The following is a 13,223-nucleotide window of genomic DNA, read 5'->3' as shown; positions in this document are numbered from 1 at the left end:
AAGTTCACTTCAGATTTTTGATGATCACCTACAGCTGGTGAATGATGATTGAACAGTGAGGTATACAGCCGGTGTACTTCCTAGAACTAGAGTTAGCCAAATGTCTGTTGCAAGGACCTCTTTAAAAGTGTCAGGTGTGCAAAGTACCGTTTTAACTTGCTTCATCTCTTCTTGAGAGAGGTGAGTCTTCATGTAGAGGAAGGAGGAGCCCAATCAGAAGAGACTGTGCCAACATCAGCTTAATAGCATTGGTCCAGTTATGGAGTTTGCTCAGTGGGTCCCTATATAGCCTTCTGGCAGTTCAAATGTCCTTGCTGCAGTAGGCCTGTACATCTTAGTGGGTGACTCTTCCAGAAGAAAGAGTGCTGGAACAAGATGATGTGGTTCTCATGTTCCAAACAGCACTCTTGAAACTTGCTTCTGCAAAGTTTGGTTGCTAAATTCCAGATTCTTTCAAAGTACTGGGTGCCTGTAAGAGAGAAAGGATGCAATGGTAGGAGTCTTAATAGCACTTTCTCACTGTCAGCATCGTGTGCATAGCCCATGTATCTTCCCTTTCATTAATCGTTTATAGCAGAGCTTGCCAAACTTTTCATGTTGGTGACACACTTTTTACACATGCATCATTTTGTGACACAGCAATTCAGTTTTACCAGCAAACTGGAGGTTAAACTAACCCCTTTGCAGCCCCGGGCGAAACATGGGAGCGTTCGCATGACACACCTACATACTGCAACCAACACACTAGTGTGTTGCAACACAGTTTGGAAAGCTCTGCTTTATAACATGCAACCAACTGTTTCTGCTTGTTTGCTCATAAATCCTTCTTTGCAGTGGAACAGGCTTCCATGTAGGGTGGTGGACTCTCCTTCCTGGGAGGTTTTTAAACTGTCATTTCTGCACATACCTGCCAAGTCTCCCGCTGAAAAATGCGGGATCAGCAGTGGCGTAGCACTGGAAGTTGCATAGAAGCAACTTCCGGGGCCGCTCTTCCCATGTGTGGGCACCGGAAATCGGGCAGAGCAGCACCGGAAGTTGCTTCTACGCATGCCCGGTGGCCATCTTGGTGACGGTCACCGCCATGTGGGCCCCAACCAAGATGGCCGCCGGGCATGCGTAGAAGCGATTTCCAGTGCCCACACATGGGAAGAGCGGCACCCAAAATGGAGGCTCCCTGGCAGGTAGGAAATCCAGGGGATTTCTGAGATTTTTCTCCATTCGGGAGAACAGCAGGAAACAGATTAAAATCTGGGGGTTTCCCCGCAAAACACTGGATACTTGGCAGCTAAGTTTCTGCATTGCAGGGGGTTGGAATAGATGACCCCCAGGGTTCCTGATTCTAAGGGAATTGGTTGTCTCCCGCTAAGTGGATCTTAGCTGTAAAGTCCAAAAGAAAACTATTGCTGTTTCAGGGAAGCTGCAGTATTAATGAAGAACAGTGGGAAAAGTGTGGGGTAGTTTTTAGAAGAATTGTGAGCACCAGGCTGAGAGCCATGTTGTTGTTGCGGGGCAAGTGCAAGCTCGACAGGGGAAGAGTGATGATCTGTAGAGAGGGGGGTTATGCCACAGCACCTGCTGTGTTCGCTTACCTGTAATGTGTTGGAACCTACTGTGGAGCTGAAGTTGGAATACTTGTCACTGCTGTGGGGCTTGCCATGTTTGTCCTTGCAGAACCAGCGGTAGTAATCATCACGCACCTAGACACAAAAGTAAAATTGCAGCTGACAGGCTCATGTTGTTAATTGTCTTCATGGTGTTCCGATGTCTGTATGGTACCCCTTCTACAGCCAGACAAACATAAGCATTTGCCTTTGGGTTTCATGTCCCAGCCCCAACCTGCCCAAACCACCCTTTGTCAAACTTGCAGTGCCAATCCTATGTGCATTTTTCCATAAGTCAGTCATACTGTGTTTAATGGGGCTTACTCTCAGGTAACTGTGTATAGCACTGCAGTACTGGAGATTGTTTCCCACCCATTTGCCTTTCTCCTACTGCAGATACCTGTTTCTTGAGCAGACAATGCAGGAGGAAGATAAAAAGTCCTTGCAGGCTGTTGAGGATAGTGAAGATATAAGACATGACGAGGGTTTGATTGCTGAATTGAAACAGGCCAAAGACCCAAGTGGTACCCAGAATACAGAGCTGGGCAATGGCTGTGATTGTGAGTACCCTGCAGGGAAGAGAAGAAAAGGAACACAATTTATGTGCTGACTTGTGGAGGACACAAGTCAGGATTAGCCTTGGCAGAGGAGCTAGAGAGGGCCTGCAATTTGAGACAGTCCTAGAATAACAGCGTGTGTTTCACTTGTTCACAGCCAAGGTAGAATTAGTGTAGTTTTGAAAAATATATCACATCCCTTTCTACCAATCAGCCCAGTAAACTGTTTAGCACAGTCCTACAGCTACATGGAAGGGCTGTTATTGTCTTTTGCTAGTTATTGCCTGACGTCTTAGACTCCAGGGGGACTCAGTTTCTCTGTGGCTGCTTACCTCTGCTTTTTCAGTTTACTCATATCGGGATTGATATCGGCAAACTTCTGAGAGAGCTTCCAGACAGTAACCACAAAGACAACGGCGTTCAGCTGTGCGGAAAAGATGGGAGATGGAAGTTAGCAAGATGCAGAGATAAGAGCTGGTCTTTGGGCTGCATCTGCTTCACACACAACAGTTTTTCTACCTTCCAAAAGTACATGCAGAAGGGGGGGGGGAATCAGTTTTTCCACACACACAATGTACACAATTTCCCCCTACTGTGTAAGCCAAAACTCGTGGATCAAACAGTTGGGCTGCCTGGTTGATTGAAATGGGGTTTAGCTACTTTGGTGAGTACCATTTGTCAAGAAACGCAGCTTGGCCAGAAAAAAATGTTCCCTGGTATACATAAAATCACCTCTCCCCTCCCCCCCACCCCCAATCTCTGGAAGCTGTGCCTTTGGAAAATGCATGGAGCTGAGAATCAAGGCAGTTCTGGTTGCCTGTGTGGGGAAAGAGTGAACGGCAGACAGCTGAGAAACTGACCAAAGCAGTAGATGGAGAATTGCATCCAAAGTTGAATAAAAAAACCAACCACCACTCACTGATGCCTTTGTAAGGGTTGAATTGGATAGAAGTGTGCTAATACATGCAAGGAAAGGGTAAAGATTGACATCAAGGAAAGAAGAATAAATGGCTATTCCTGGGATGCATTGAACTTACCATGATGATGAGGGCAACAGGGGCCAGGAAGCTCCAAAGGAACCCTTTATCCATTTTAAGCCAGCAGCTGTGGGGGAAAGGCAGAGGGTGAATTGTTTGAGATAGAACTGTCCTACCTTCTGCATAAAGGTAAAAGGTAAAGGGACCCCTGACCATTAGGTCCAGTCGTGTCCGACTCTGGGGTTGCGCGCTCATCTCGCATTATTGGCCGAGGGAGCCGGTGTATAGCTTCCAGGTCATGTGGCCAGCATGACAAAGCCACTTCTGGCAAATCAGAGCAGCACATGGAAACGCCGTTTACCTTCCCGCTGTAGCGGTTCCTATTTATCTACTTGCATTTTTGACCTGCTTTCGAACTGCTAGGTTGGCAGGAGCTGGGACCAAGCAACGGGAGCTCACCCCGTCACAGGGATTCGAACCGCCGACCTTCTGATCAGCAAGCCCTAGGTTCAGTGGTTTAACCACAGCACCACCTGGGTCCCTAATACCTTCTGCATATTATGACTCTATTGCCCCTGTCCCCTTAGAAAAGCACTGTCCTTCACATGTGACCTCACTGCTAATTATGTATTTCAGCTATTTGTATACTACCCTTCATTATCCCATGGCAATTTACAATGTCTTTTAAAATACAGCTGTAGGAAATATAACTTCCCAGTACTTTTAAAAATACAAGCCATTAAAATGCATGAGATGCTCGAAATATGGTTGCTGCCCCATATTTCTGGAGTCCTACAGATGAGAAGCTCCTCTCCTTTGTTGCCACCCTTTGCCAGTACACTGAGAACGTCCTTCATGGAATTTTTAACACTTGTCAGTTTGATGTGGGAGAAGGTTGTCCTTAAGGTTCACAGGTCCCAAACTATGAAGGGCTTTAAATGTGAAAACCAGCATCTTGAGTTGAGCTTGGAAGTAAACCAGTAAGCAATGTACATACATTTCTCAAATCTGGCACGGTATGATCTCATACCTTGTCCCGAGTCAAAATTTTGGCTGCTACATTTTGAGCTACTTACCTTTTCCCAACCGTTTTCAAGGGCTGCCCCATTAGAGTACTTTAAATGAAATTGTACCAGACTCTGGAATACCTAGTGCCAAACTCTCCCTGCCCTGCAGGGGTTGCTGTTGGCAAAGGCCTTCCATGCATCATGGATAGAAGTGTGCATCAACGAGTACTCCTAAGCTGAGAACCTGATATTTCAGATGCACATACAGAGGTTGTGTCATTCGCTGCCATGCTGAGCCCTCTTACCTCAGTATAAAACAATTTTTTTTTTACACACTGCTAACATGCTACCTAGCTGTCCCCATTTCTGCTCTGGATCTGGCATCCTGAGTTCTACTGGACATTTAATCTCTAGTTCACATGGGTGCACACCAAAACCCCAGGACTTACTTTCTTAGGTTGCCATAGCCCTCGCTATTGACAGCAGCTGAGATGCCCACCACGATGGCTGGGATTCCATATCCTACAAGGAAGATGTGCCACTGCCGGAGGCTGTGAGTATTGAAGACCTTGACGACCATCAGGTAGAGCTCCATGCCTTCCAGCAGCATCCAGCAGAAGACCGAGAGGAAGAAGAAATGCAGCAGCCCAGCAACTACAGCACACGTTGTCTGGGAGGGGAGACAAGAGCCAGGGGGAGGTTGTGAAAGGGGCTACTTGTTGAGGAAAAAATGCATAAATCCAAAGGGAGGAAAATCCAGCTGCCTACTTGCTTGGGTAAGAACTTGAATTGGTACTTTGCAAACTGAAATGGGGATCTGCTACCACACCACAGTATCAAGCAACCCTTCCCTTGCCTCCAAGTGGTATGGCAGCTGCAGTTTGACATTGTGACACAAACTGCCTTTCTGGCAAATACCGTACCCCTGACGTTTAGATAGAGGTTTCACAATGCAGCTCGTTTTTATCAGCAGCTTTGGACGTGATGACGATGCAAGGGAACAGATTGAGCCAAGTGCCTTGCACTTTTGCCCCTCCACCTATTCACCTTATGCAAAAACATTCTTTGCTTCTCCTTCAGCATGGTGTCCATATCCTATAAAGTCCCACATCAGGGGGACACCCCCCACACACACACAGGGAGATGCAAAAATGGAAATATGACAAAACAGGAATTGCAAGGTGCTTCCTGTTCCCACCACATCATTGCCACATCCTACAGTCTGCTGTAGCCATCAGTTTCTTAGTCTCCTTAGCTTCATGCTCCTAAGCACAGGGTCTTTGTAACGCTGTCAGCTAGGGCTGTAGTCAAGGAATGCTCACTAGCCTGACCTGAGGCCAGGAGTTCCCCCTGTCAACAGGTGCTATCAAAGGGCCCTGGGCTACCCATTCACCCCCAATTGTTTCCCTTGGAATAGCTCTGGTCCAATAGCTCCCTGTGTGCATGCTAGCAGGCCATCCTGGCCAGTTACCTGGTTGGCAGTGTTCCCGGCACCCATGAGGAATATGACGTAGCCAACGAAGAGGGCCAGGCAAAGGTGGAGGTGGATGGTGGTGCGGATACCTCTGATGGCACGGCAGAACAGGAAGGTGAGGATGGACAGGAACAGGCAGATCAGAGACACAACCAGCCCAATCTTGGTGATGATATCCAGGCCCCAGTCCTGCCATAATGACAAAAGGTTGAGCCCATGCAATACAAGCCAAATCTTAGAGGAAATTTGGCATAACCAGCTGATTACCCAAAAAGGACCTCCCACTAAAGACACTGATAATAATAAGCTGAACTGCAATCTTAGTTCCTAGTATCTAGGAGGCAATGTTTTGAAGCCACTGGAAACTTTGGTGGGAAGAAGGGTCAGAAGTCCTGTTATCTAGGCTGAAGGTGAGGAACCTCTTTTTGCTCTTTGAACAACCTGCTTTGACTCCTACATCTCCACAAAACACCAGGGACCATAACTCGTAGTCTTGGTTCTGATCTAGCCTCAAACACTTGTGAGTCCTTGGGTTCAGAGTACCTGCAGCCTCTCCCTTTCCCCTCGACTCACTGCAGTGGGAACGAGTTCATACACTCCCTCTTCCCCTCTGTTTCTATGAGTCAGCCAAGTGAGATGCGCCAAAGCCAGGAGCAAGAGTGTCTCCTCTTGAGTGGTCGACCAGTCCTTACTCTCTGTACCCAGCTAGCATCTCTGCTTCCTCCTGCTGTTGTGAGGCTGAACTGGAACTCCTCACCTGTCCTTCACAGTGGAGGATTAGGCCACACATGAATAAGTTAGCTGGCAGGCAAGCAACCTAGAGCAAGGATGGGGAGCCTCTGAGATATCCCCCCTTATCCTTGATGAATAGTTGTGCTGCCTGAGGCTGATGGGAATTCAGCAACATCTGGAGGGCCAGAGGTGTCCCATCTCTGGGCTGGGAAATGGAAGGGCAGGCAAGCAGCCAGCGAGGCAATTGCTCTAGAACAGGCATCCCCAAACTGCGGTCCTCCCGATGTTTTGGCCTACAACTCCCATGATCCCTAGCTAACAGGACCAGTGGGCAGGGAAGATGGGAATTGTAGTCCAAAACATCTGGAGGGCCGAAGTTTGGGGATGCCTCCTCTAGAAGCTGTTGCTTGCTGAGGCAAGTGTCCTCTGCTTCCCACCATTTAAAAAAAAATGCCACTATCCTCACAGTGTGCCCCCCATTTCTCTTTGTTGGTTTCTGCCTTGTGTGCAGGTTTGAGCATGTGCACAACACTAAGAAAGATAGCAGGCCGTGCTTCACCCCATGGACTCCAACAGGTGCTTGTGTGAGCCAAGCAGCTGGCTCTGTGTCTGCTAAAAAGCCATCTGATGCGCATCCATTATCTGCACTGCTGGTGTGACATCAAGAGAGGAAACTCTCTCATATCCCTGCAAAGTCAGCTCCTTCAGGGCGACTTCAGATGCAGCCCTCAAACAGCAAGGACAACTCTCTGCTTCCCACACATTTGTGCTATAACATAGTAAAATGGAAGATATACATCTCCCCTGTGGAGAGATGCTTCACTGATATGGCTGTGATCACTCGGTATGTGTAGGATGCACGCAGTCCAGCACAGGAAAAGATGTGCAAGTTTTCCCTTTAGATTTTTTTTTCCTCCGGGAACACAAATAGTGAATCAATCATGTTCACTTTGACACTTCTTGTAATGTCGCTGTCACTCCACCTCTCTCAAGCGTATGCCAAGTCTCTGAATCACTGCTTGCACCCAACACTGCTGTTGCAGGAGCGAATCAGGCTTCTGCTTATGCAACAGGACTTCCCCTTCCTCTTCTCCCCACTGTAATCCTCAAAACTCTGCTCCAGAGGTTTGGGGGACTCTGGGAAATATTTTGAGTGCATACAGGGGGAGAAAGTGAAGTCCACTCATGCAGTATTGGATACAACCCACTCTAATGTCTCCTCCTGACTGCCCTGACTGCAGTACATGGGAAGGTAATGTGTCAGTGGCCGGGAAAATGAAAGGGCTTTTGGACTCACCTCCACATCATAGAAGGCCATGAGGACAGCAAAGCTGGTGAGGTGGTCGCACTGGCAGTGTGTGCTGGTGTCAGTGCTGGTGTTCAGGCGTGTGCAGCCTTCTTGAGACCAGTGCCCACTGCCATTGACAGGCTTCCAGAAGGCACAAATCACCTGCAGGTCAGGCCTTGATTCCTAAGAAGAAAGCGGGAGGGAAGCATCTTGAGGTACCTGGAGGTTAGGAGCAGGGGAGCAGTATTCTTGCAAATGTGTACATGTATACAGAATGGGAGGAAGCATAAACTGTGTGAACTTAATGCTGTTAATATGGATCAATGAGATGTCAACATCTGCTCATGGGAGCTGGACAGAAGAGGACTGAGAATGCCCTTCTTTTCTGGCATGTCTGCTTCCTCATGTAAAAGGGCGAGGTTGAAACAGAAAAATGGCCCGCACAGAGAACACTCTGGTGGCTGGTGCTAGGGGTGGCAAAGAGGAAGTGGGGAATTAAGTACTCACTGTTCTCCGGTGACTGAAGTTGAAAGAGACAGGGGCCCTCAAGGCTGTGGTTTCATTGTGGCCCACAAAAGCAGAGGCCACCGTGGACAGGACCTCGTAGTTGGGCTTGCCTGGCACCTGTGCACATTGTGGGCACTTCCCCACTTGCTCCCATTCTTTCCCTTCAACGTGAGCATCAGCCAGGATGGTCCCCAGTCTGCGGTAGGAGAGCAGGCCGGCCAGGCTGAAAGCTGAAAAGAGAAAAGTGTTAGTCACTCTCTCGGAACTGAAGAACTAAACAGGTGCTGGTATGATGAAACCTAAAGGTTTATACACAGCAGAATGAGGTGACAAGAATCCTGAAAGGGGAGAAAAGTCTACCGTTTTATTTAGCAGCTGGAGGGATATCAGAATTTTGAATTGCTCTCTATGAAGATAGAGGGGAAAACACTGCAACTAGAACAGCAGGAATTAGGTTGGGGTGCAGCCTCCCACTTGTTCCATATGCTTTAAAATGTTTTTTTTACAGGGAATATTTTACGGGGGAAACATCATGGGAGGTAGGGAGACATCCCCACCCACAATCTTGTGGTATGGTCTGTTCTTTCACCCTATTGTGCTGCATGTGCGGACTAGGCCTAAGAAATATCAACACAGGGAAAGCTCCCTCTGCTTCCCTTAAAAAATGTACGAACTGCCTTGGATCAAGCTGTGGCTAAGGAAGGGTTGTTGTAACTCAGTTGCAGAGAACCTATTATGCATGCAGGAGGTCTCAGATTCAATCCTGGGCATCTCCAGGTACAAAACACTGGAAAGCCACTGCCAGTTAGTTGTCAACCAAGGGTGGAGAACCTTTTACAGCCTGAGGGCCACATTTCTGCCTAGATAACCTGTACTCACTGGTGTGACTAGCTGGTGAGGCCAGAGGCAAAAGTGTATACCTTTGTATAGTAGGGTAGTTTCTATACACACACACCCTCCAGCCAGCCAAGGAAGAGGCATTATCTAGAGTTCAAGGACACATTCCAGCCAGGCAAAACAATCAGGGTACAAAACAGGACCAATGTAGGAAAGTTCAAAGGCTAGACAGAAAAGCCCTGATTCCCCACTTTGAGTGCAGACTGTACTGAGCTGGAAGCACAACACGTCATCAAAGTGCAAGTAGATAAATAGGTACCGCTACAGCGGGAAGGTAAATGGCGTTTCTGTGTGCTGCTCTGGTTTGCCAGAAGCAGCTTTGTCATGCTGGCCACATGACCTGGAAGCTGTACACTGGCTTCCTCGGCGAATAATGCGAAATGAGCGCTGCAACCCCAGAGTCGGTCATGACTGGACCTACTGGTCAGGGGTCCCTTTTCCTTTACCTTTATGCAGGCTGAAGGTGCATCTAGTCCAGCATTTGGAATTGCAGGTGGTGTGTATGAGCAAGAGAAGAGGATTAATTTCTTCTTCCTCTGTTTATGGGATCATCAGAGTACCTGCCTGGCCACTGCTGCAAAAAGATGGCTTCTCTGCCTCTGGGGCACTAAGAATCTTCTCTTGTTTGTGACGTGGTACGCATTCAGAGCTTCTGAACACGGAAGTTGCATATTGCTATCAATGGTGGACCCACTATGTAGGAAGTTCCTGAAATTATGTATATTCCAGGAGAAATAATACTTCCTTTTGCCCACCCTAAATATTCTGCCAATTCTATTGGTAACCCTTGAGAGAGGAAGGGTGGGGGCAAATCTCTCCATACCATTTGTTTTTCTTAAAATAAAGCTTTTTAACAGGCCTTTCCACTCAGTTGTCTTTTTCTTTTTTGTCTCATAAGTCGAAATGCCGCAAGCACTTTTGCTTCCCCCAACACATACTTAAACTGGTTATCTCAGGCTTTCACTACCTGCATCCCACACCTTGACAGCAATAGAGCTACGGTATTTGTGGAGAACCTGTGGCTCTCCAACTGCTGTTGGACTACAACTCCCATCATCCCTGACCACAGACTATGTTGACTAACGCTGGTGGGGGTGGGGTGGGGGGCTGAAATCCAACAACCTTGAGAGAGCCACAGACTCCATCCCTGGCATTGGGAAAACTTTGCATTCTTTGTAAAACAAGACACAGTCGCCTCAGGTTGACTCTCTGGCATAGGGATTTCTAAGCGCTGCATTCCATCACCCCAAGCAGGTGAGGAGGAGATATTAAACATAGGACCTGGCAGCCCTCAAGTTAGTTAGTTTACGAGATTAAATTCAATATACAAAACAGTACCATTCAAAATAGTAGCAATAAAATGAAATGGCATTGTCCTGATCTAGCTATGGAGCTCCACAGGCACACACAGGCTTGTTTGCATGTGGACATCACCTGCAGATGATGCACACACATAAATGAGCTGTGCCTTGAAATGTGGATACCCCATCTCTGTCGCCCTACTCCACCACAATATACAAAGCCTGGCCTTCGAAGCTGTGTCCCCAGGGAAGCTGGCTCTTCTCCATTGCCTCTTCCCAGCTTTTCCTGTCAGCTGAAGGCCTCTTGCTGTGGGCAACAGCTGCATCTGTACACCAGCCCCTTTGCTGTTTTTTGCTCTCTTTTTTTCTTCTCTCCAGTCCCTTTGTGGTGTGCATGGGGTTCCCTTACCTTCGCCTTCTTTGCTTGCTGCTTCCCATTTTAGCTTCATTTGGGTAGAATCCTGCAACAGCCGTGCTGAGCTCTGGTTTCGGTTCCCAGCTGTCCTGATGTCCATGGTCAACTCTGGAGTGAATGAAACAAAAACCCAGGCCGAGTTTGACAGCCAGCAGAAAAGACAACATCCCAAGAACATATGTCACTTCCCTCAAAAGCTACTCCACTTGTAGTCTCTCCCAGCATGGGAAAGATCTTGCATGCCACAAAGAAGAACTGGGAAAGGAGGGAAGAAGGTTCCTGATGACTCCAGTGCCAGCCTTTCCCACCCTGAAAGGGTCACAGGGTGCACAGCCAAGGGAGCCAACATGGTGCCCTTCAGATGCCTTAGGGACTCCAATAGCCATCATTCCTGGGGCTAATGGGAGTTGGGAGTTCCAACAACATCTGGAAGGCTACCCCTGGGAGATAGGGTAGGTACACCTGCAATGGGGGGGGGGACAGGAAAATCCCAATCAGGTCACCTGCAAATGCTCTGCACACCAACCTGTTCCATTGCTGCTCCCCGTGCTCACAGTGTTTTTGGGTAAAGCGAATGCTAGAACTCTGAGCAGGACCTCCACAGTTCCCATCATCTCAGTGACCAAACGGTGCCCCTGCTCCTTGTTCCCACTTGGCATCAGAGCCACGAGGTCATCCAGAAGTGCCAGCAGACCCTTGAGAATGAAAATAGGATGTCATCAGCTCTCAAGGGAAAAAGCTGCCACCATTATGGTCCAGACAATCAAAACACACAGAGACGAGATGGTCAACACTAGTCTGATTAATCAGGTGTCATCAGAGCAAGTGCATGCAAGCACTGAGAGTGTAGATTTCGACCGTGTGTTGCTTGTTCAGCGCATGGGAAACGGGAAGGTAGTTCTGTGAACTTGTGTATGGTTATTGAAACACTTGTTGGCTCGCAGTTTGAGCCAATGTACTACTGTGCACATGGCAACGACGGCCAGTGACTTGTTTGTTCACAACCGCTTCAGAACTTCCCTCTTGAACTATTAATTCTCCCATCTTTAGAAATGCTGGTCTCCAGGTTTTTTTATTTTTACTTAAGAGAAAGCACCATAGTTTTGTTTTATTTTTTTTTATAAAAAATGGAGGGATTGGGAAATATCCTGCATAGTAACACCTGATTCCAAATATAGTTAATTGGGAGTAAGTAAATATAGTAATTTGGGAATAAGTTAAAAGGGACGCGGGTGGCGCTGTGGGTTAAACCACAGAGCCTAGGGCTTGCTGATCAGAAGGTCGGCGGCAGGGGCGTAGGAAGATAGGGGCGGTGGGGGCGGATCGCCCTGAGCGACAATTCCAGGGGCGCCATCGCCACTGCCCGCCCTGCCCCCAAAAGGCACGCCCCGCCCCTGCGCACGGTGCGCCGCGCCACATCATTGCGCACGGCGTGCCACGCCCCCAAAGTGCGCCACGTCACTGGGGGCAGTGTACCTGCTCTCCACCCCCAGTGGCGGAGCATGCAGCTCCGCCGCTGGTTGGCGGTTCGAATCCCCCTGGTGGGGTGAGCTCCCGTTGCTCGGTGCCAGCTCTGCCAACCTTGCAGTTCGAAAGCACGTCAGAGTGCAAGTAGATAAATAGGGACCGCTACAGCGGGAAGGTAAACGACGTTTCCATGAGCTGCTCTGGTTTGCCAGAAGTGGCTTAGTCATGCTGGCCACATGACCTGGAAGCTGTACACCAGCTCCCTCGGCCAATAATGCGAGATGAGCACCGCAACCCCATTGGTTTCAGTCAAATTTACTACCTTACAGGATTGTACCCCCAAAAAAACCTACACAAAAAGTTAAAAAGTTAGTAAAATACTAATAGGAGGTAGCCAGTGTTCTAATCATCTTTCCATATGTAGCAAGATTTCAAATGAAAAATTTCAGTGAAAAACCACTGGGTTATAGGGACCTTTGGCTGCCAAGTCATTACAGCAGATTGTAACAGATTTTGTATTTGCAAGTTAAAGGATCGTTGAACAGAGTTCTGTCTGAAGCCACTGAACCACTTGACAAAGGAGGTGTGTGTGTGTGTGTGTGTGTGTGTGTGTGTGTGTGAACAGAAAGTTTGCGCATTCCTACCCTTATACATTGCATCCTCCTTTATGCTCTTGATAGAATTTTGTATCATTTATGTCATTGGTTCCCAGTCTTCTTTGGGCCACTGCCTCCTTGGCTCCATAAGCTCATCCTCAGTGCCCACTACCCTACAAAATACTATTCAGAATAACGGTTTACACCAGTGTTTCCCAAACTTGGGTCTCCAGCTGTTTTTGTACTACAACTCCCATCATCCCTAGCTAGCAAGACCAGTGGTCGGGGACAATGGGAATTGTAGTCCAAAAATACCTGGAGACCCAAGTTTGGGAAACACTGGTTAACACAACACACTAAGAAAGATAATAACACAATAAAGTTCAATACAGGAACAATTATTT

At 48.0% G+C, this 13,223-nt stretch overlaps 1 protein-coding gene across 2 annotated transcripts in view; it reads right to left on the bottom strand.

The window, feature by feature from the left end:
* Positions 1 to 216: 216 nt before the first annotated feature.
* ADGRE5 (adhesion G protein-coupled receptor E5) overlaps positions 217 to 13,223 on the bottom strand; it is a 43,736-nt gene continuing 30,729 nt past the window's right edge. For both annotated transcript variants that reach the window (XM_035104827.2, XM_035104828.2), the window contains 11 exons: positions 11,283 to 11,451; positions 10,751 to 10,864; positions 8,144 to 8,373; positions 7,646 to 7,819; positions 5,614 to 5,805; positions 4,592 to 4,812; positions 3,196 to 3,262; positions 2,491 to 2,582; positions 2,002 to 2,170; positions 1,590 to 1,697; positions 217 to 469 (listed from right to left, as the gene is read on the bottom strand). In XM_035104827.2, coding sequence (XP_034960718.1) covers positions 437 to 469; positions 1,590 to 1,697; positions 2,002 to 2,170; positions 2,491 to 2,582; positions 3,196 to 3,262; positions 4,592 to 4,812; positions 5,614 to 5,805; positions 7,646 to 7,819; positions 8,144 to 8,373; positions 10,751 to 10,864; positions 11,283 to 11,451 — 1,569 coding nt within the window. In that variant the 3' untranslated portion in view covers positions 217 to 436. The remainder of the gene's footprint in view (positions 470 to 1,589; positions 1,698 to 2,001; positions 2,171 to 2,490; positions 2,583 to 3,195; positions 3,263 to 4,591; positions 4,813 to 5,613; positions 5,806 to 7,645; positions 7,820 to 8,143; positions 8,374 to 10,750; positions 10,865 to 11,282; positions 11,452 to 13,223) is intronic.

The sequence above is a fragment of the Zootoca vivipara genome, chromosome 2 (genome assembly GCF_963506605.1).
Source record: "Zootoca vivipara chromosome 2, rZooViv1.1, whole genome shotgun sequence".
NCBI classification, from domain to species: Eukaryota; Metazoa; Chordata; class Lepidosauria; order Squamata; family Lacertidae; genus Zootoca; species Zootoca vivipara.
The sequence above is the reverse complement of the archived record's forward strand: the minus strand, read 5'-3'. Positions and strand labels throughout refer to the sequence as shown.